The sequence below is a fragment of the Tupaia chinensis genome, unplaced genomic scaffold, assembly GCF_000334495.1.
Source record: "Tupaia chinensis unplaced genomic scaffold, TupChi_1.0 Scaffold000228_1, whole genome shotgun sequence".
Lineage (NCBI taxonomy): Eukaryota > Metazoa > Chordata > Mammalia > Scandentia > Tupaiidae > Tupaia > Tupaia belangeri.
Window position 1 is genome coordinate 3528109 of NW_006159703.1, and position 23861 is coordinate 3551969.

Genomic DNA, 23861 nt, shown 5'->3' on the forward strand with positions numbered 1-23861 from the left:
ATTCATTCCTGTATTCACTCAACAAACATATGTTAAGTTTTTTGTTTTGTTTTTAAGGAATTTTGCTTTAGGGTGCATGCGCTCACAAGAGAGAGAAAAAGAGACAGAGAGAGCGAAAGTGAGAAATCACCACTAGGGGGATGGCCATGCTGTAATCCCTTGTCCTTCATTCTCCTGGAATTTTGGGCACACATGCACATGTGCCCAGTGTGATTTTCAAGCTGCTTGGTTCCTTGACTCAAACTGTGGTTGGCCATATGGGAGTCCAGCACTTTAACCATCAGGTCACCTGTTGACCCCGAGCTTTTTTTTTTTTATTATTCTTGAAGGAGGGCATGTATGCTCACTAGAGAGAGAGAGGGAGAAGGAACCTCCCAATGGAATGTAGATATGCCGCATTCCCTTCTCCTCCATTTCTCTATCCTGTCAGGTTTGGGGCATGCATGTACACATGCCTGGTGTGTTTTCAAATCACTGGAGTAAGGATTTGAACTGTGATCAGGCCAAGAGTAATCTGGCTCCCTTAACCACTGGGCTACTGGGCAGTCCTATATGTTGAGCTACTAGGATTTGGAATTATTTAGGCTCTAGAGAAACAGAGATAAGCTAAATCCATTTCTTAGAGATTACACTTGATTGGGGACAGATAAGCACTAAAAAAGGCAAATAAATAATATAACTCGCTATATTTATAGTGATAAGAAATTAATCTAGAATAGGCTATGGGGTAGAACTGGGTATAAGATAGTGTTCTATTTTATGGACTGTGGTCAAAGGAGTCATTTCTGGGCAGATACCTGAAAGAGATGAGGGAAGGAGCATATAGCTGCGTGGGGAAGAACAAGGGCAAAGCCCATAAACATGGTGGGCATCTCTCTTGACCCAGCAAGGGGGTAGAGCAAAGTGATGAAGAGAAAGAACAGTGGGAGACAAGTCAAAGAAAGGCTGGAGGTGAGATCCTGTGGGAGGATGGAAAACCTTTCTCTCTGAGAGGTTGGCTACCCTTGGAGGGTACTGAACAGTGGGGTCATGTGATATGACATATTTAAAGGACTCAGAATGCTGTGGGAGAAACAATCCATGGAGGACAAAGGTGAAAATTTCCCAAAGTCATACAACTATTAAGTGCTGGGAAGCAGTGTGGATGGAGGTCATTGTCTAGTGAGCATGGTAGTCTTACTTTCTGTCTTCTATGCTCAGTTCCTTTCCCATGCAAGAGAATCGTCCTGTGTACAGGGTTTGTTCCCTCTCTTGCAAATGGCAGGAGTCCACTGGGGTGGGCAGGCAGGTAGGCAGGCAGAACCAGGTGAGCTGTGTGTAATCACTGCAGTCATAGCTACTCTCAAGCCCACAGCTTCAGGCCCCGTGCACTCACCTTGGACTTCTCTTGATGCAACTCTATCTGAATGTCCGTGAGCTTGGTCCTGAGGTCTTCATTGGCAGCTTGAAGGGCGACAATGAGTGCCTCGGGCTTCTCGCCCTTATTTCGCCCTTTCTTGGACATTGTTCCTTTCTAAATGGAGTCTGTTGACTTTAAATGCCTTTCAAACAGGTGCTGCCATGTTACTGTTTCTTATCCCGGAGTGTGATGTTTCAGCATCTACTGCGTGGTGCTCCTTGGTAAGGTCACCTCAACTGCTGCCCTGGAAGCCCTGAGGAGAGGCAGAGATAGCAGTGATTACTTTGGCAAAGACCTGGGCTATGTGCTAGGCACTCCACCCTCAGCCAGCTGCGCTTGTATGAGCCTCCTCCTGAGGCTCACCTGTCTTCTTTGCATGCAAATTTAGAGTGATTTCTACAAAAGGCAAGTCTGAGCATGTCAATACCCTGCTTAAAATCCTTCAGCTATGAGCATGTGTCTTTTATATCTTGAAGTGCTCTTTTTTTGGCTGAACCTGTCCACTTTTTTGTCTTTCTCTCCCCTGTGGCACTCACTGATACTCTGGTCATAAGGAACATAGTAGTTAAAGGAAGTCGCACATGTGGTAACTTCAGAGTGCAGAGTCCCAACTTTAAGAAAGCATTGTATAGGAAGACAGAGGCTTATGCAATGATGAAACTGTGGGAAGTAGAGATTAACTAGGAATGGATTTCTGGATTAATTGAGTCACTCACATGTTCATTCATTTAGTATTTCAGAATTCCTTCCATATGCTGTGCTAGGTGCGATGTGTTGAAATAGAAAAGTCAGTCAGAGTTCCAAAGCAAAATAACTCTGTCTCTGTCTTTCTATCCATCCATCCATAAATGTATGTATGTATGTATCATCCTCACCACCATCATCTTTCCAATAAGTCTTTAAAAAAATACACACTATGGGGCCAGCAGATGGTGTGTTTGTAATGGTTACATTGCTAGACTCTCATATAGTTGATCGTGGTTCAAATCCCAGACCCAGCAGCTTAAAATTCACACCTGGCACATGTATGTGTATGCCCAAGATCCCAGGAAAATGATGGAGGAGAAGGGATTGTTGCATGACTGTCCCCCCTCGGGGGTGATTTCAAGTTTTCTGTCTCTCCCTGTCTCTCCAGTGAGCACATGCGCCCTATAGCAAAAACTTCTCTTAAAAAAAATTACACACTAATTGCTTTAGAAGTACAGATAGGACCTTTCTTCCTGCCTGGGGTAAATAAGGAAGGCTCCCTGAAGGAGGCACATTGTCTAAGGAGTGGGTAGGATGTTAATAGTTTGAGAAACAGGTGAGGCATCCTGGGTGAAGAAAATGGCAAATGCTGAGACAACAGAGAGAAATCACAGTAACTATTCTGTGGGGGAAGACATGGGGCCTGATTCATATCAATCCTGGACATGGTCAATGGGCATCAATGCTCAGAACCTTTCCTGGGAATAAAAAATGGTGGGGCATCTGAAAGTCCAAGCTTGAAGTTTTGGAATCTGTCTTTCTGTAAGCAATGGGAAAGCTGTTGAAGTTCTTGAATTGCTGGTGTCCTGACAGAGCAATGCCTTCATGTGGTGGCAGAACTGGAAGAAAGGGAGGCAGGGAGACCAGATCAGAGGCTGCTGAATTTGTCCAGAAGGATGATGAAGACCTAATCAAAATGGCGGCAAGAGAAGAGAAAAGACTGGGGAGCATATGTCTCGAATATCTTTAAATACTAAACAGAAGCAAGATGGTCAGAAAAATATGAATACCAAACCATTGAACTCAATGGGAACAAAAGATGACAAGATACTAGAGAATGTTTCTCATGGCACCTTTCAGAGAACAGGGTATTGTACACATTGAGGAGCTCCAGTCCAGAGCAATGGGAACCCCTGCCAATGGCCATATGTGCCAGCAGCTGCTGCTCGCTGAGGACCCTTACACTGAGCTGGCGGGCTATGCTGGGATCCTGGGTTTTGTGCCATTCCCTCTTAAGCACTGGGCTTATGCCCTTTGGAGTATGTCCCTAGAGGCATGAGAGCAGGGAGAGTTTAGGGATAGGCAGGGTAAGCCTGCTCACTGCCCACTTCATTTCATCCTGTGCCAGATGCTGGGGTTGTCCTTCACGCTTCTTTACAAATCTTGCCCAGTCTTTAAAGTGCAGGGCTGGGAGACCACTGAGAAGCTACATTTCTTCACTCTTGGTATTGAAATGGATTCAACAACCATTTGTTGAACATTCCTGTGACCAGACATAAAAATAAATAAGATAGTACTTAACCTCAAGTAGCACTGGGTGAGTGCATATATGCCTAACTGGTGTCTCCTCCTTCAGTGGGTCTCTGAATGTTGCTGTTCTCTTGAATTTCTCCAGATGCTCCTCACCGGCTCATCTGTGTGGTTGTGACCACCACAACAGCCATAGCCAAGACCATTCTCCAAATCCCAGAGCTGCATGAATGGTTAACTGCTTATTTACCAAATCCATCTGCATGTCCAACCGGCATCTTAAACCCAACATAACTAATATGGAGGTCTTTATTACTAGTCCCCACAAATCGTATTCTCCCCAAGTTGTCCCTTATGGTTAAATGGCAATACCACGTATTCTATTGTTCCAGTTTTAAGCTTAGAAGTCTTCCTTTCTTCTCTTTCATTTCTTGTTTCTCTTTTCCAGTTCCCCAGGAAGTCCCTTTTGCTTTACCTATAAAATATGACTCTCTTTGACCAATTTCTCTCCAATCTTTAAGTGCTATTGAAACACAGAGGAAAAAGCAGCATGGGAAAATCTCCATAGCCACTTTATAGTTGTATGGCCTTCTTGAATGAGGAATGGACTTTTGTAAATAGAGGTATGCAACAGCAGAGAAGAGAGTTTGAATGAAAACCTGGAGCCACACATTTGCCTGATGTATTTAGGAAATGTTATGAACTGGGAGAAGACACATTAAGGCCGGATTCAAAGGTTCCTGCATGAAGGTTGGGGGGGCGGTGGGCTTGATTATGTAGAAATGAAGAAACATGACAGCATTTGAATATGCATAATAATAATAAAAAGAAATGATTTTTTGGGAAAGATTTTTTTTATAGGGCATGTGTGCTCGCCAGACAGAGACAGAAAGCGAGAAATCACCCCCCAGAGGGGATGGCCACACCGCAATCCCTTCTCCTCCATTCTCCTCTCGGGATCTTGGGCACACACGCACACGTGCCCGGCGTGAGTTTAAGCCACCGGGTCCAGGACGTGAACTGCGGTCGACTACGTGGGAGTCCAGCGACATAGCCATTACGCTAACTGCTGGCCCCAAGAAGAAATGATATTGACACATTGCTTATTACGCTCCCATCACTGGACTAAGCACTTAACATTCTGATCCCATTTCATTCTCATAAAAATTCAGAGAAAAATGATTCACAGAAAAATTGATTAATTTGCCTAAATTGACTGAGTTAATGGGCAGTGAAGCTCAGATTCTTATCCAGGCAGTGTGAGATTGGGATCCAGCTCTTACGCTTGGGACTTCACTACTTCATATTTGCACTGTAAGAAGGTAACAGTCAGTAATGGGGGAAATGAGTTACGAGGGAAGGAGAAACATGGAAGGAAATCAGGCCACTGCAGTGGTCCACATGAGAGGCAGTACAGCCCTAAATGGAATAAAAAGGAGGTGGGAACTTAAACATGTGGAGACACTGATGGAATCAGATCTCTTCCCATCCTACCCTCCCCCCCCCCGCTTTTTTTTTTTGCTATAGATAGGGCGCGTGTGGTCATCAGAAAGACAGAGAGAGACAAGACAGACAGAAAGCGAGAAATCATCCGCCTGGGGGGGATGACCACGCCGCAATCCCTTCTCCTCCATTTTCCTCTCGGGTTCCTGGCACCACGCACATGTGCCCAGAGTGAGTTTAAGCCACTGAGTTCAGGACTCCAACGGCAGTCGACTACATGAGAGTCCAGTGACGTAGCCATTATGCCATCTGCTGGGCCCCCCGCATGACCTGGTCCCCCAGCATGACTTTCAAGCCACTGGGTCCAGGAATCAAGCTGCGGTTGGCCATGTAGGAGTCCAGCAATGTAACTGCTACACCATCGGCTGGCTCCTGGCCCCCGTATTTTTGAATACTATTACTTGTTTGAACATTCTTCCCTCCCAGTATAAATAATGGTGTGAGCTCTCTGGATCTGCTTGCAGGAAAGAGGAGCCTTCAGTCTGGGAAAGTTCTGTAAACTTTGTCCCATGAGGAAAAGGAAAAGGTGAAAAAAATTAGATACATGGTCCGGAGAGAAAACACATTGCATAGGTACTGATAGAATCAGATCATGGATACCTTCGTAATGATGATCCTGTGCACCCCTCTGGTGGAGAAATTTCTAGAGTCTTCTCCAGTGGTGATGGGCACCTGGCAATCTCATGATTCTCATTCTCTGACTCACTAAAACTCATCTCCTTGTGCTCCCCTTCTCCCCCACTCAGATTTTTTAGATAAAATTCACTTATAAAGTATATAATTCAGTGATTTTGGGTATATTTATAGTGACAGCTGTCCTAAAACAAAGTTCAGAACATTTTTGATCACCCCTAAAAGAAACCCCTTTCCTGACAGGTCATTTGTTATTCTTCACCTAACTTTGCCTGGCCTTGGCAACTGCTGATCTTTTCCTTGTTATGGGTTTGTCTATTCTGGGCATTTTGTATAAATGGAATCACAGAACATGTGATTTTTAGAGACCAGCGTCTTTAATTTGAACATACTGGTTAGTTCCTCCCTACCCCCTTAGGTTTTTGTCAAGGGTGCATGTTCTCCCCAGAGAGAGACAGAAGAAACCACCCCCCAGGGGAGATGGTCATGCCACAATACCTTGTCCTCCACTGTCCTCTCAGGATTGTGGACATGCACACACACATGGCATGATTTTCAAGCTGCCGGGTCCAGGACTCAAGCCATGAGGTTGCCCATGTGGGAATCCAGTGTGTTAACCACCATGCCACCAGTTGGTCCCTAGCATAATGTTTTCAATGTTCATTCATATTGTGGCATGTATCGATACTTCATTTATTTTTATTGTTGAGTAATATTCCACTGTATGGATGAACTATTTTGTTTATCTATTCACTCAATGGACATTCGTCCTGTATCTACGTAAGTGGCTTCAGGTCAGGCTTCTGGAGAAGCTGAGAGGGCCCATGAGAGGAGCATTATACCTCTGTAGGGGCTATGCCCGAGGGCACAAGGAAAATGCTTGAAGGTGCCACTGCATACAGATGGGAGGTTTCTGGACCATGTGGAGAGTCCCTGTCACTGGTGATGTCTGACATAGCAATTATCTGGAGGAGGGGTAAAGCCTTGTTCAATTAAGGGCCAGTCCCTGTAGGAGATTTACAACACATGGAAAAAAACTTGACAGAATTTTAAGCATGCCCTGGTTTCTAGGTTTTTAGCTGCATAGTTGGACAGCAGTAGCCACAGGTAGCATTTTAGTATCAAAGATGTGAATTTTAACCTTTCTCTTCTGGCCCTACCTCATCCTTAATGAAGCACAAAATCCTCAAGAGAGAAAAATTTCCCAGAGTGGGATGTGACCTGAACATGAACAAGTGAGGCTGTTCCTCCTCACCGAGGTCTCTCCTTGAGCCCTACTTCTGGAGATCACAGGTGGGTGCTGCAGGAGAGATAACCTTGAGGCCATCCACTCCCAGGGGCAGCCCTCCTCTCTTAGTGTATAGAGAATCTCAGCATTTATTCTTTTTTTTTTTTTTGGAGAGGTTTTCACTATAGGGCGCGTGCGCTCGCCAGACAGACATAGAGAGACAGAAAGCGAGAAATCACCCCCCAGGGGATATGGTCATGCTGCAATCCCTTCTCCTCCATTCTCCTCTCGGGATCTTGGGCATGCACGCACACACACCCGGCATGAGTTTTAAGCCACCGGGTCCGAGATGCGAACCGCGGTCGACTACGTGGGAATCCAGCGACATAGCCCTTACGCTAACTGCTGGTTCCCAGCATTTATTCTTTTTTTTCTTTTTAATTAATTAATTTTTTTTTTTTGGAGAGGTTTTCACTATAGGGCGCGTGCGCTCGCCAGACAGACATAGAGAGACAGAAAGCGAGAAATCACCCCCCAGGGGGGATGGTCACGCCGCAATCCCTTCTCCTCCATTCTCCTCTCGGGATCTTGGGCATGCACGCACACGCGCCCGGCGTGAGATTTAAGCCACTGGGTCTGAGACGCGAACCGCGGTCGACTACGTGGGAGTCCAGCGACATAGCCATTACGCTAACTGCTGGTTCCCGCCAGCATTTATTCTTTATGACCAAATTTCCAGACTCAAAAATTCCTTTGGCATTCTTCGTTTTTTTTTGCATTTAACAAACATTGTGTGTATTTACAGTATACAATGAGATGTTTTGAAATATGCATACATCATGGAATGGCTAAATCTGGTTAATTAACTTAATGCTTAGTTTTTGTGGTGGGAACACTTAAAATCTACTCTCAACACTTTAAGTATGTATTATTGTTAACTGTACTCATCATGTTATACAATAGAGCTTCAGAAATTATTCCTCCTAAATTCAGTATCCTGTGACCAACACCCACCCCTCTGACACACACGGCCCCTGATAACCACCATTTTACTTTCTGCTTCTGTGAGCTCTACTTTTTAATATTCCCCGTATTAAGGAGCCCATGCGTATTGGTTTTTCTGTGCCTGCTTATTTCACTTAACACTGTATGCTCCAGGTTCCCCGATGTTGTTGCAAATGACCGTATTTTGCTTTTATTTTTTTCTAAAAGGCTAAACAGCATCACCTTTATCCATTTATCTAGAGACATAGGTTGATTCCATATCTTGACAATCATGAATAATAGCATTATTCTTTTCTTTAATGACACATACTTCGATATTAAAACCAAAACACTAGAAACCTATGTTAAATGAATTTATAAGTGTTTGAATATGATGAATTCATACTATTGACTTTGGGTTACAATCCTGACTGCATAGCCTTTCCAGGAAAATGAAAATATCTTTGAAATCCTAATGCCTTGATCCTACATTTTCTACTCTCACGTCAAAAATACCATACAATTCTTTGTCCAAAATGTGGCCGCATAATTGTTCAAGGAAACATGGCCACTACTTACTGAACATTCTTCTTGGCTTTCGCTAAGTGTAAGGATCACTCCTATCCTCAGTGATGCCTAGCCTCTCAGAAGAGACAAATACCTCCACAGAGAAAATGAACTCTAGGAAACAACGCATGGTAAATGCTGTGGGTAGCTCAGAGTGGACTGAGAAAGCCCTAATACTTATGAAAAGGGTAGCAGGGAAGTGGAGCCTGCACGGCACAATGACCTAATCAGCTTTTACCCTGGTGCAGACATTCAACTATCCCAAGTCGCCCTTTCTTTTTTTTTTAAAGAATTATTTATTTAATTTTATTTATTCATTCATTTATTTTAATTTGACCAGACAGAAACACAAAGAAAGAGAGAGAGAAAGGAGAAGTGAGAAAGCAAGTCGCCAGATCCGAGACTTGAACCATGGTCGGCCATGTGGGAGTGTCCAGCGCCATAACCACCATACCACCTGCTGGTCCCCCAAGTCACCCTTTCTGATATTTACTCTTATTATGTGTTCAGTAGGGAAACTGAATATCAAAGAACTTAATAACTTGGGGGAAAACATCACACAGTAACGAAATGGCAGAGTAGCACTCAAGTACACATCTGTGGCTCTCCGAAGCTCCTTCCTACAATGACAGATTCTCACAGAGCGCACAGAAATCAACAATGGTTGCCACTAGGCTAGAGAGATGACAAAGGATGAAAGTATCAGCTGGGGGCTTGCGAAATAGGATAAAATTAGTGGTTAAGAGCCTGGAATTTGAATTCACAAAAACTGGCTTTGAATCAATGTCCTAGCTGTACATTCTTGAGAAGTTACTTAAACTCTCCTAGCTTCTGCTCCCTCACACCAAAATGGGAAAAGGGATGTCTTTTTTTTTTTAAATTTTTTTTGTTTGGAGAGGTTTTTGCTATAGGGTGCGTGCACTCGCCAGAGAGAGAGAGACAGAGAGACAGAAAGCAAGAAATCAACACCCGGGGGGTGCAAGAAATCACCCCACCCCCGGGGGGATGGCCACGCCGCAATATCTTCTCCTCCATTCTCCTCTCGGGATCTTAGGCATGCACGCACGTGCGCCCGGTGTGAGTTTTAAGCCACTGGGTCCAGGACGCGAACCACGGTCAACTACATGGGAGTCCAGCGACATAGCCATTACGCTAACTTCCAGAGATCTCTGGAAAGATAAGGAAATTCATGCTTATGCTTTTGGGGAAATGAGACCTGTACTGACAGAAACAGTATTCCCAAGGGTCTTGATTTTATTGCTAGTTCTGCTTGCCTCAAGCTATAAGCGAAATAAAAGCTGTTATTAGTCTCACGGTTTTTCAATAAGGTTCTTACCACTGAGTTATGATTTGAAAGCATTTGTTACATAAAATGGCTCAAGTTTGCATGTAGGAGAAGCTAAATGCTTCAAGACTTTCCATGATTAATATTTGGATACGTCCACTCTAACAAAGCCACATTAGTTTGCGTAAGCCACTCTTCTTTTCCAAATATGCTTTGGAGTGAGATGCTGTTCATATTTAAAATAAATGAATTAAACCTGCATACTGGTAACCTGCAGAGACATGTTATCACTTCTTAAACATTTCTCTATAAAGAAGAAAAAAATACCTTACTGTGCATTTATCAGTTTGACAAAGAATGTAAATATAAATGGGAGAGGGCTGCTGTTCAAGCTAATCCAAGCCTACAGTTCTAGTTTCCATATATAAAGGAAATGTAGTGGCATGGCTGTGGGGGGCAAAGGCTATTTAATCCAATGCACACGTGTTAAGAGGAAAACGAATCTGAAATGTTGACATTCAGTCCAGTAGTGATTCTGTATCTTCAGGATTGTAAGGTGGCAGGCTGGGATGTCTTTTCTTCCTCTCCTATTCTTCCACCAAATTGCCCTCGTTATAACTTATTAATAATAGCAATTGTTAGTATTGCAAGTTATCTGAAGTCACTACATTAATTCTGTTCTACAAAACAAATTGAAAAGTTATTACACTTGATTTTGTTTTTTGGATCTCAGATTTAAAACGTGATACTAGCAATATACTTCAAGAAGTGTAGACAAGAAAAGGCTCTCAGCACATACAGGGAACACCTAACCTCTTCAAGAGGGATTGTCTGGAAGGCTTGGTAGAAGAGAAGCCTAAGTTGAGATCCCAACCAGGGAGCATTCATCCAGAACTGATGTACTAAGCAAGCCCTTCACTTTTCTCACACCATTCTTTGATTTCCCTTTCTCGTTCCTCATCTCACTGGTGAACTCCCTTCTCCTCTTCTTTTAGGAGCAGGTCAAGGGCCAGTGCTGTACTGTTCTTCACACCTTTTCACCACACCTTAGATGGAATAACTATTCCCTCACCTGGGTTTCCATTCTTACCTCAAGATACTTATTAAAGCATTCCAGGCTCAATCACTCCTTTATTCACTTGTTAGTTCACAAATACTTATGAAACACCTGGCAGAGGGGATGTCATAGTTAAGCACAAGAGACAGGACCCCAGAGGCAGAATTAGCAAAACAATGTGAGGACTGGATTCCCAAATCCAATGAGACATAGGATTTGGGAATCATAGAAATTTTGGTGGGTCAGAAAAGATGCCTCAGGAAAAGTGATTTTTTTTTCTTTTCTTTTTATTTGAATTTATTTATTTACATTCATTTTAACTAAGATCCATGAAATGAGAAGGAATCAGGCAGCAGAGGGTTAGGGTGGGAAAGAAGAATGTTCTAGGCAGGAGTACTGAGTATGAAGATCTAGAGTTAAAAGAATATGATGTTCTGGAGAAAAATAATGGCAGGAGTTTGGTGGGTGAAAAGAAAAAGGGTGAGTGAAGAGCTTGGAGACTCCAGTGAGCTTCTGATGGCAGAAGATTGTCCAAACTATGTTAAAGTCCACATGGCAATGACTTCAGCCACATTGCAATGGGGAGTCAAACAAAGGATTTAAACAGGGGATAACTTGATGAAGTTTTCATTTTAGTAATAGTCCTCGGGCAGTAGAGAAGGGAATGGTCTAAAGGAGGTAACCGAGATGTAGAAAGAACAGTTTGAATGTGTACATAATCCATTTAGACTATAGGTGTCCCTTAGGCCTCTGAGTCCTACTTAAGGGTAAAACTGTGTCTTGCTTATCTCTGTACTCATAATACCTATCAATAACAGTTACCATGAAGCTCAGTTTCATTAACATTGGTCCAGAGCCAAGGAAAATACTGAGATTGAGGAAGACATTCATTTGCTATAAAGATCATTTATATTAAAGTTTATTGTGGGATATTAATTTTATTTTGTGGAAACCCTTGAATGACTATTTTGATTTTGGGCAAAGTTAAATAAAACTTGATGTAAGAGTTAAACAATCAACAACATTAAAGACATTTTTGTGCAAGCCATAGGCTGAGATTTTTTTAATGCTTGCTCTATCCATCATAGTTTCAACATTGATTTTGGTCCTCAGCACTGGCTAAGTCATCTTGCCTTGTACTCTGTTGTCTGGGCTTAGGAGGCTTTCACACGGATACATTTAACAAAGTCAGCCTCCAAGTATCACATATTTTTATTTCATTATATTTTCTCTCTGTATTCCCAATATTTTACCATTGTTATAGAGTGAGATGTATCAGCTTCATTGGACATGGGGAAGAAATCTGAAACACAGCAGGAAACAATTATGCATTCAAGGTCAGACAAAACAAAAAACATACGTCAGAGCCCCTGCCCAAAGCAGGCACTAGCCACGCGCCCTATAGTGAAAAAACCTCTCCAAAAAAAAAAAAAAAAGAAAAGATGCCTCAGGAAAAGTGATTTTTTTTTCTTTTCTTTTTATTTGAATTTATTTATTTACATTCATTTTAACTAAGATCCATGAAATGAGAAGGAATCAGGCAGCAGAGGGTTAGGGTGGGAAAGAAGAATGTTCTAGGCAGGAGTACTGAGTATGAAGATCTAGAGTTAAAAGAATATGATGTTCTGGAGAAAAATAATGGCAGGAGTTTGGTGGGTGAAAAGAAAAAGGGTGAGTGAAGAGCTTGGAGACTCCAGTGAGCTTCTGATGGCAGAAGATTGTCCAAACTATGTTAAAGTCCACATGGCAATGACTTCAGCCACATTGCAATGGGGAGTCAAACAAAGGATTTAAACAGGGGATAACTTGATGAAGTTTTCATTTTAGTAATAGTCCTCGGGCAGTAGAGAAGGGAATGGTCTAAAGGAGGTAACCGAGATGTAGAAAGAACAGTTTGAATGTGTACATAATCCATTTAGACTATAGGTGTCCCTTAGGCCTCTGAGTCCTACTTAAGGGTAAAACTGTGTCTTGCTTATCTCTGTACTCATAATACCTATCAATAACAGTTACCATGAAGCTCAATTTCATTAACATTGGTCCAGAGCCAAGGAAAATACTGAGATTGAGGAAGACATTCATTTGCTATAAAGATCATTTATATTAAAGTTTATTGTGGGATATTAATTTTATTTTGTGGAAACCCTTGAATGACTATTTTGATTTTGGGCAAAGTTAAATAAAACTTGATGTAAGAGTTAAACAATCAACAACATTAAAGACATTTTTGTGCAAGCCATAGGCTGAGATTTTTTTAATGCTTGCTCTATCCATCATAGTTTCAACATTGATTTTGGTCCTCAGCACTGGCTAAGTCATCTTGCCTTGTACTCTGTTGTCTGGGCTTAGGAGGCTTTCACACGGATACATTTAACAAAGTCAGCCTCCAAGTATCACATATTTTTATTTCATTATATTTTCTCTCTGTATTCCCAATATTTTACCATTGTTATAGAGTGAGATGTATCAGCTTCATTGGACATGGGGAAGAAATCTGAAACACAGCAGGAAACAATTATGCATTCAAGGTCAGACAAAACAAAAAACATACGTCAGAGCCCCTGCCCAAAGCAGGCACTAGCTATATATATATACACCATTATTAAAAACAAACTGTATGTGAAACTGAAGAAAAACACCCAAATTATTAGAGGAACTGGTCTTTATAGTTTTATATTTAAAACTGACAGAGCTTTCCTATGTTAGGTAGAAGTGAAACATATATAAACCTATTCTGTTGTTTCCGTGGTGACTGTTTTCAAAGACCTTGAACTGAAAAAAAAAAAGAAAAAAGAAAAAAAAGACAGTATCGGAAAGGCACCTTTACGAAGTGTCAAACATGAGCAGAAATTTCTATAGATAGGAAGTGAATTATGCATGCCTGCTATTTTTAAAAGAAGGCAGAATGATTTCAATATAAAGATTTACACTGATTAATATTACTTAAGTATATAAGGTTTGAATAAAACAGTTTTTGGATATATTATATGGTTTATTATAAATAAATGCAGTGAATTTTCTATACTCTATATAAGAGAAACTATCAATATTCTCCTTATATTATAATAGGATATAATCTAGTAATAAATTACAAAGAGACACAGATTTCTTTTAAATACTTAGAATTCTATTTTGAGTTTTGTCCCAAAGACCAATATTTTTATTTTCTTTTTTTGGAGAGGTTTTTGCTATAGGGCACGTGCGCTCACCAGAAAGACAGAGAGAGACATAGAGACAGGAAGCGAGAAATCACCCCCCAGGGGGGATGGCCACGCCACAATCCCTTCTCCTCCATTCTCCTCTCGGGATCCAGGGCACGCATGCACACGCGCCTGGCATGAGTTTAAGCCACCAGGTCCGGGACTCAAACCGCGGTTGACTACATGGGAGTCCAGCGACATAGCCATTACACTAACTGCTGGTCCCTCCCAAAGACCAATATTTAACTGTTTTTTTTTTTTTTTTTTGTCTAGATAAAGCAAGACCTTGAGGTGACTAATGAATGGTAGTCAACTTAACCCTATGGGCCATACTTTATAGGAAAATCATTTCAAAAATTAGTTGAACAACTATTTCTTACGTACTAATCACAAGGCATTGTTTTAGAGTTGAAGATGACATATGGGTACCTACTAAATGTAAGTGTATTGTAAGTGCCAAAGGAGTGAACACTCAAATACACACAGAGACATACAGACAAAGTGGGAACCAGAGGGGTGAAACCACGAGGCTAAGACTGTCTGACTCCTTGTTTAATCCCAATGCCTATTACGGTGCTGGGCACAAAGTAGACTCTGATTACATTTATTGATTTATTTCTGAATAAAAGAAATGATTTCACAAAAATAAGAAAAGCCTCGGGGTTAAAGCTGCAACATGAAGAATAAATAGGAGGGATTAGGGAAAATAAGAGTTGGGATAAGGAGGCTCTAAGAGGGAGAAATAAATTGAAGATCACTGTGTTGGTATGGAAAGTTCATTCCGGAGAACCAATAGACATCCGTCGGAAAAATCAGGTGAGGGTAAGTTATGCGTGTCTTGACCGCCTAGATACTGAATTTGCATTTTGTTTATTAATAATGGGAATTAATACTGGAATTCTGATAAACATTTTTTAAGAGAAGAGATTTGTTCCCATTTATTTTATTTGTTGTCATCTTTTTGTTTGTTTGTTTTTAAATATGCCAGAGGGCACACGTGCTTGCCAGAAAGACAGAAAGAGAGAGGGAGAGTGAGATAGCCTCCTCCATGGGGCACAGCCACGGTGCCATTCCTTCTCTATTTTCCCCCTCTTTTGGGATTCTGGACACACGCTCACACATTCCTAGTACACTTTTCAAGCTACTAGGTCTGGGACTTGAACTTCATTGAGGAAAGTGGTGCGGAAAAAATAAAGGTACATATCCAACTGAAGTCGTGAGTGAGGCTGAATTACAACTGCCATGCTTGTGACATTACATCACAAAAAGTAGGAATTAATTAAGCATAGAGACCTTGTTCCTAAATCTAAAATGCTTTGGACTCCAAAGCGCCCTTCCTACCCACTGAAGAGAACTAGCCACTAGCCACACCAAGTCATAGCATAACTGTCCACTCTGCACAACCTGACCTAAATGGAAACAGGGCCAGAAGAAACTCCTTCTGAATGTATATTGGCTCCTTCTCATAAATGGAGTGTGTAGTCAATTAGACCGGAGCTTGAATAAGTCATTTTTTGGGAAATCCCTAGGGGCAGTTTTCTATTAAACCTACCCTTCTCAAGGAAGCCTTCTCTGTCTGAGAACCTCTTCTGTTCATGTCTTATAGAGCTCAAGGGGACAGATCACTCAGGGAAATAAATTGCATTACCTATGATGTGAACTTTTCCCCCGTCAACAGCCCCAGCCATTTTAGCTCAGTACTGGCAGGGATTTCCTTGGGTGTGTTCACGACTTTATCACCTGCGCTTAGCAACGTGCCTCATGGAAGGTACTCAGAAGTCAAATGTCTGTTGAAAGAGCTCATGAATGAAGCCAATATAAAACCGTCACTGGCAAGAATAAAAAACGTTAGCCACTAAAATGTTAATGCCGTCCTACCAAAATGTGAACAATTGTAGCAGGGGCGTAAGTCACCACTGAGCTAATCGTAATGTTGTTTCATCCCATATTAAACTCTGTATTACTAGTGTCTAAGTACTCAGACAATTTAGTAATATATTTTCTAATGTAAGCAGTTTATATCTGAAATAAACATTTCCCTCCAGTATTCTCCTTTGATTTATATCCTTCAAACACAGAAAAGTATTGGGTTGTCAGAAAAGTCCTAACATATTTTTCTCTTTTTCTATGCAAAAATGTGTCATGACTTTTCTGAAGACCCAATAGAAATGATCATTTCTCATTTCAAGCTTTAAACTGCTCCTATAGTCAATTTTGTTAGGAGAAACAGACTCTCAAGGGCTCAAAATATTTTCCTCTACATCTCAGAATCTCAGCATATTCCGAGAGCCACTATTTCCTCTCTGTGTAGTAAGAAATTGTTGAGAGTCTACAGCCCCGGAGTCTAGACCATAATAGCATTTGTACAGATAATTACTATACTTCATCCACTCACCTACCTCATACGGTGACAGATGACACTGCCAGGAGCGCTAACCATTGTCATAATTATTATTATTGACCATTTACTAATCCTAGTCACTGCGCTAAGCTATTTACATGCATTATCTTTTTAATGCTCTGAGGTGGGTGTTAAAAGTCATCTGGACCAGCCCCGAATGTTTGATTTATGAATCCCCTGTACAACTCTTCTCCTCTGGGAGAGAACAACATGTAAATAATGACCTGCAGGCCTGAAGATGTAGAATGCTGTAACATAGGGGTGAGCCACGTAGTCCTGGTGCTCAGTGGAGACCCAACTCCCTTGGGAGGGCAGACAGCTTTCAGTAACTATTGGGTCATCAGGAAAGTCAGGCCATTATTTTTCTGTTTTTCTATGTAAAAATGCATCATGACTTTCCCAACGATCCAATACATCGTTCCTATGTGAAACAGGATACAGACAAGGGAGTCTTAAAAGAAGAGAGGATTTGCCATGTGGTCCAGGAAAGAAGGAAGAAGTCAGTAGTAATATGAGATTGGGGGAAAATTACGGATGCATCAAAACTATGGAGTAACTCAGAGCAGGGGTAAGACAGAGAACAAGGAAAGAATTTGGGAAGTGCTCATTAGTGTGTATGATACTAAACTCATCTGCATTTTTACATTTCAGGTAAAAATATTGAATTTCAGGAACAAGAGTTCCATTTTCTGAACTATACAGGGAAAAACTGTTTAATAATGTTATTGAAAGCATTCCATATGTCAAGCACAGTATTTACCATTGCATGTATATTATCTTACTAAGCGACTTCATGAAGTAGATATTTTCAGTCTCTGAGAGGAAAACTTTTAAATTCATTCAGCATCTTACAGCTTGTATGCCATGAGCCATTCACTGATTCAATGAATGTTTCTTGAGAGCCTATGATATGTCTGTCAAATTTAAGATAATTTCAGCCGATCAAAAAACATTTATTCTTAACCGCTACATGGCATTTGGCTAGCCTTTAGTTTCAGAAAGAGGGTATGCCACTTCCTCTTTTTAAAAAATGTCTTACTGCATGTACAATGATTCAATGTAAATAAAAAGGATATTTTTATTTTAAAGTATTAATGTTAATATTAATATTTTTAAAGTATTAATGTTAATACTTTAAAAGTATTAAAATTAGTATTAATACTTTAAAACAAAAAATATTTTGTCATACTAATACCTATAAAAATAATATTTTAAAGTATTAATACCTAAGGGATCAGCAGATGGCTTAATGGTTAAGTCACTGGGTTCCCATGCGGTCGACCGCAGTTCAAGTCCCGGACTTGGCGGCTTAAAACTCATGCCATATGAGTGTGCGTGTGTGCCCAAAATCTTGAGAGGAGTATGAGTGTGCATGTGTGCCCAAAATCTTGAGAGGAGAATGGAGGAAATAGGATTGTGGTGTGGCCATTCCCTCTGGGGGTGGGGGGGGACTTCTTGCTTTCTGTCTGTCTCTCCAGTGAGTACATGTGCTCTATAGCAAAAATCTCTCTCTAAAATTAAAAATAAAAAAGTATTAATACTTAAAACCCCTTTATTTAGAATACTGGTTGTTTGAAGAATTTAAAATTTTATGGAAAAAAAATAAGATTGGACCACAGTTGGTAGTATTTCTATCTTGTAAGATTTTTCTTTAGTTATTTAGTAGAATAAGACAGTAAGATGATACAAGGGAAAAAAATGTAATACCTTTACAACTCTCAGATGACTCAAGATGGGTCCTCTTCTATAGAAATCAAAGAGTAAGGTCACTAAACACATTTCTGGTCCAGAGCATTTCAAAGATTTAACACAGGCTATGCATCATTCATTGCAGTAATACTTTGAGATCCAATTGAGTTCACTGCCTAGGGCATTTCACTTATAAATCCCATTTTTAAGGACCCTTACAACCTAACGGTTACATTTTTCCTATGTGAAAAATGGTATAGACAAGGGAGTACTTCTGCAAACAGCATGCACAAAATAGCTATTACGTCTTAAATGATCACACGAGATAGATAATTAAATACAATGGGAAACCAAAGCCGTGGTTGAAAAACTTCTTAATATAAATAGTGTTCAAGTGGGTATTTCCTACAGTCTAATGAAATACAACAAATAGAAACAAATAATGATCATGGATATTTTTCTTTTATCCATTCAAATGGGATGACAGAGACTTAGTGAAGACCAATAAGGCTGACCTTCTTCCCAGGGCTGGTAAGCAATGGAGCAAGGACTCAATCCAAGCTGTTTGACTGTAGAGCTTGTTCTGTTTGCTCTGTGCTGTTTTACCTCCCTCAGAGGATGGTGGTAGAGGTTACAAGGCATAATGAAGTCAAATGTATAGCATGATACCAAATAAGTGTTATACTTAAACTCAGTTTATTTGACAAGTATGTATTGAACATTTTCTCTCTTCTAAACACCATTCATGGCCTGGAAAATACAGTCATGAATAAATAAAACAGACATCCATCATTGGTTCATAGTTGGGAGAGACATACTATAAGCACAATAAATAAATAAATAAGTTGAGTCAGCCCGTGGGGAGGTGATTAAGGTGGATCGATCTCATGTGGCCAACCTAAAGGTTTGAGGCCTGGACCCAGTAGCTTGAAAAACATGCTGGGAGTGTGTGTAAATTCCCCATATCCTGAAAATAGGGAGACATGGAAGAGAAGGGATTGTGGTATGACCAACCTTCATGGGAGATGGAGGGTGGGGGCATGCTTTCTCGCTTTTCCTTTCTGTTTTTCTCTGATGAGTGCACATGTCTTCTGCCAAACTAAAAATAAGTTAGTGAATAAGTAAATAAATATTATGCTAGATTGTGATAAAGCATTATGGAAAAATAAAACAGGATAGAGGTGGTAGGAAGCATCACGATGGGGTTGGGATTTCAGATGAAGGAACACCTAACTAAAATACACTAGACTGAAGGTTGGAAGGAAGAGAGCCACGAGAGGCCAGGGATTGGGGGAAGGTTTCAGAGGAGTGAGAAGCTAAGCCCAGAGCTCTGCAGTGAGCACAGGTGCCCTCATTCCAGGAACTTCGGGGAGACAGGGTGGAGAGAATGGAGAGCTGGAACAGCAGCCAAGGTGAGGGCAAACCCTCATGGAAGGGTGGCGTGTGCAGGCCAGGCTGTGTTTTAGACCACTCTTCATTTACTGGGGCTTTTGTCCAGTGTAGAAGGGGAGCTGCTGCAGGGTTTAAGAGGCGCAGTGCCCTGACCTGACTTAGGTTTTAACATTTCACTCTGCCCTGTAAGAGTAGAACTAGCATAAGGGTGGAAACAAGGAGACTGGTTTGGAGGCAGCTGCAAAAACCCAGCTTGGAGATGGCAGTGGCTTAGAGCAGAGAGGCGGGGGAGATGGGTGAGATGCACTGGATGTAAGCCAATGGTAATCCTGTTTAGGTGGATGTTTCACCAGAATCACAGGATTCTGGATCAGTACGCTGCTGAGCAGATGCAGAGCCATGCGTTGAAATTTGAGAAATTTTTGCAACAGAGCATGTGAAGAGACAGAAAGACAGAAAGCGAAAATCACTCCCCTCACCCCCCGGGAGATGGTCATGCTGCAATTCCTTCTCTGGGATTTTGGGCACACACACACATGCACAAACACACACACACACACTCACACATGCACACACTCAGTGTGTTTTAAGCCGCCGGGTATGGGACTCAAACCGTGATTGACTATATGGGAGTCCAGCAACATAACCAATATGCCATTTGCTGGCCCCCTGTCTGATTGAAGTCTTAAACAATCTTCTACACTGCTCCTCTCCAAATCTTACTAAGGGCCTGCTCTAAGCAAGATGCTATGCTAGGTCCTGCAGCAAAAAAGGGATGAGGATGCCTGTCCTGCCCTCAGAGAGCTGCCTTTCTGTTTCAAGACTGATTGGTAGATGCTGGGCATATATGCAGAGACAGGATATGGCCATAGGGCATTTGTTCAGTGAACATTTATGGAGTGCAGAGTTTTAGGTGCTGTGGAAAGAACAGACAAAATTCTTGCCTTCATGGAATTTACTATATGCTAGTAGAGTGAAATAAAAATAGGTAAAGTTAAATATATGTAAGTTACATAATTACATTAAATATAGAAAGTCTACAAATAAATAAATTACATATTAAAAAGTGATAATGAGGGACTTCATAAAGATCAAACCTGTGCAACACTGTGATGATGTAAAGTCAGAAACAATGCAATGCCCATGTAAGCGGGACCAGCTCAATAAAGTGTCTACCCAGCCTATCAGTGCTATGCAATGCTTTAAAAATACATAGGTAGATGCATATGAACCAACGAGGCTGTTTGCCCTTCAAAACATACTGTTTCAGCAAAAGAGCCAGATGCTGAATGAAGCACAAAGGATAGTGTCATTCGTGTAAGAAACTAAAGAAATTATATAGAGACAAATATACCCACTTTTCCCTGTGCACAGACATGAATATACTGTGAGCACACAGCAACATTTTGGAAAGACATAAAGGGTAAAAAAATTCCTCATTCAGGGATCAAAAAGTCTTTCTAGATGTCTCACATCATTCATTCCAAACCCCCTGGAGAATGTGGCTCAGACCTCTCCCTCCCCATCTCTGGTGGGTCTGCAGGTAACGTTTTAGTCTGTGGGCACTGCCTATTACTCACCGTGTCACCCTCTGCATGATGAACCCCAGCTTGACTGCAACTCTGACACATGACATACTTTAATCGGTTTCTGAAAATGCCGAGACTCAGGGCCAGGCTCGGTCCTGGGTGAGGACAAGGTTTCGCCAGTCTCTTAAGTGGCTCCGGGGCCTTCGTGGGGGCTGTGGTGGAGGGGCTCTGTTTTGGCCTCCTCTGTCCTTTCCTCATTTGTCATCACCTTGCCCCTCTACTCAGCCTTCCCACCATCAGTTAATGTGACAAACCTCTCCTGTCAGGGTGCTACTAGATAACGTTTGTATTTAAAAAGTCTTTCATTCCCCAGACATACACATTTTAGTTTAAAAGGCAGGCGCAAACGTTGCACGTGGTTGTATATAAGAAAACGCTGTTACCCATAAACCACTCTACACATATTCGGTTATTAAAATGATTAATATTAACTCTTCTACCTTCTCTACCATGCACAGCCAAAATGTTATTGTTATTATTAACCTACTCACCGCCTCCACAGTATACAGATTGGGAGAAGCTATTAATAATCCTCCCCTCCCCCACCCCAGCTCCTTCTGTTCCTGTGAAGACATTTGGATGAACTGTGCCAGGCTGGAAAGGCCAGGGATTTTAAATCTTCCCTATTCAAGTAACATTCCTTCTCCTTATAAGTTTACAAAGTACTTGGGGGGCCAGCAGGTGATGTGGTAGTTAAGGTGCTGGACTCTCATGTGGTTGACCACGGTTCAAGTCCTGGACCTGGTGGCTTGCTTTCTCACTTTCCTTCTTTCTCTCTCTGGTCAAATTAAAAAAAATAATAATAATTAGTAAAATTAAACAATTGTTAAAACAACAAGAAAAACCAAAGTACTTGGACACTTTGTGCCTCATTTAATATTCACAATGGCATCCAGAGGCAGATACTCCTCCTCACACATTTTACATGACAAAAGCAGGGCTCTGAATCATTTTATAGGAATTGTCACAAAGCTGGGATTTAGCTGTGTTCTTCTAAACCCAGTACTCATAGGTCACAACCTAGGCTCTGGGCCTGAAGGAGGTTTATTGCAAAAACTTTGCTGAGTCTAGCCCAGAATGGGAGAGTGTTTCTCCCTTCTTCCCACTAGAGGGAACCTGAAAGTGGTCAGTGGGAGGTAGACCTGGAGTAAAGGCTTGCTTTATGATGTTCGCGTCTCCAGGAAAGAGAGTCTGTATGCGGGAGGCTATGTGCACAACTGTGGGTGCATATTATGAGGGTTTTTGTCCCTGTTTCCTTGTCTGTGTTTGTATCCTTCTTCTCAATTTTCTAATAAGCTGCTCCTTCCCTCATCAGAGCCTTTACATATCCCATCCCCTCTGCAGAGGTCTCTCTTCCTTAGACTCTAATGATTTCAGCTTGAATGCAATTGATTTGAGGAAGCTGTTGTGGGTTCAGCTGCGTCCCTCAAAAAGGTTGTGCTCAAGAGCAGCAGGTGGTGCAGAACTTAGGGTGGCTGGATCCCACATGGCAGGCTGCGCAGTTTGAGTCCCAACTGGGAGGCTTGAAAACACACCAGACACATGTGCCTGCCCAGAATCCCGAAAGGAGAATGGGGGAGAAGGGATTGTGGTGTGGCCATCCCTCCAGGGAATCACTTCTCACATGCCCTCTCTCTCTATCTCTCTCCAGTGAGTGCATGTGACCTACAGCAAAAACAAATGCAAAAGCAAAACAAAACAAAGCAAAAGAAAAAATACATGTTCCAGTCCTAACTCCCAGTGTCTAGAAATGTCACCTTATTTGGGAATAAGATCTTTGCAGATCTAATCAAGGTAACATGCAGTCATAACGGATTGTGGTGGGCCCTAATTCAATGACTAATATCCTTTTAAAAAGATCAAAATTGATATCCCAGCCTAGGTGATGCAGTCCACAGCATACTGGGCAGCAGTGCTGGAAGCATGGTGGACAGTGGGTTCAGGTCTCTAGGGTTGGCCTGAAAATATGCCAAGAACACACGGCAGTGCCCAAAATCCTGAATCACTGGAGAGTTGGAGAAAGGGGATTGTGACATGACGGACCCTGTTTCATTCTCTTTCTCCTTGCTTTCTGTCTCACATGTGCATGCACAAGCTGTCAATCACAAAGGAGAGGAAAATTTAGATGTAAACATATATATATGAAGGGGAGGACACCTTATAAAGATGAAGGTAGAGGTTGGGCTGATGTGTCTGTCTGCAAGCCAAGGAACACCAAGGATTGACAGTGACCACCAGAATCTAGGAGAGAGGCACGGGGCAGATTCTTCTCAGAGTCTTCAGAAGGAATCAATCCTGCCGACACCTGATTTAAGACTTGTGGCTCCCCAAATTGTGAGAGAATAACTTCAGTTGTTTGAAGCCACTCAGTCTGTGGGCCTCCATTATAGCTGTCTACGAAGTCTGCCTGGGAACTGCAGATCAGGCCAGGTTCTTCCAGTGCGTGTTTTCACAGCCTCACCTTGTGTTTGTTTTTCTAAATAGCATGTAACATAGCCTGTGGCTCTATCTTTAATTTCTTCATCAATATTTATCTTCCCCATTGAAATAGAAACCCTGTGAAAGCAGAGACCGTGCTGGGTTTTGCTCACCCTGGTGACTAGCATAAAATCAGCGGAGTACTTAAATATTTTTTTAAGTGAAATAAACAATGCGTGAATAAATGGATTGTTGGATAAGAAGAGAGTAGGAACTTGTTATGTGGCTGGAGGCAGAGG

General features: G+C 41.7%; 1 protein-coding gene across 1 annotated transcript in view; it reads right to left on the reverse strand.

The window, feature by feature from the left end:
* JAKMIP2 (janus kinase and microtubule interacting protein 2) overlaps positions 1–23861 on the reverse strand; it is a 188604-nt gene that overhangs the window by 79127 nt on the left and 85616 nt on the right. The window contains exon 2 of the mRNA XM_006148053.3: positions 1376–1652. Within this exon, the coding sequence (XP_006148115.1) occupies positions 1376–1504 (129 nt within the window). The 5' untranslated portion in view covers positions 1505–1652. The remainder of the gene's footprint in view (positions 1–1375; positions 1653–23861) is intronic.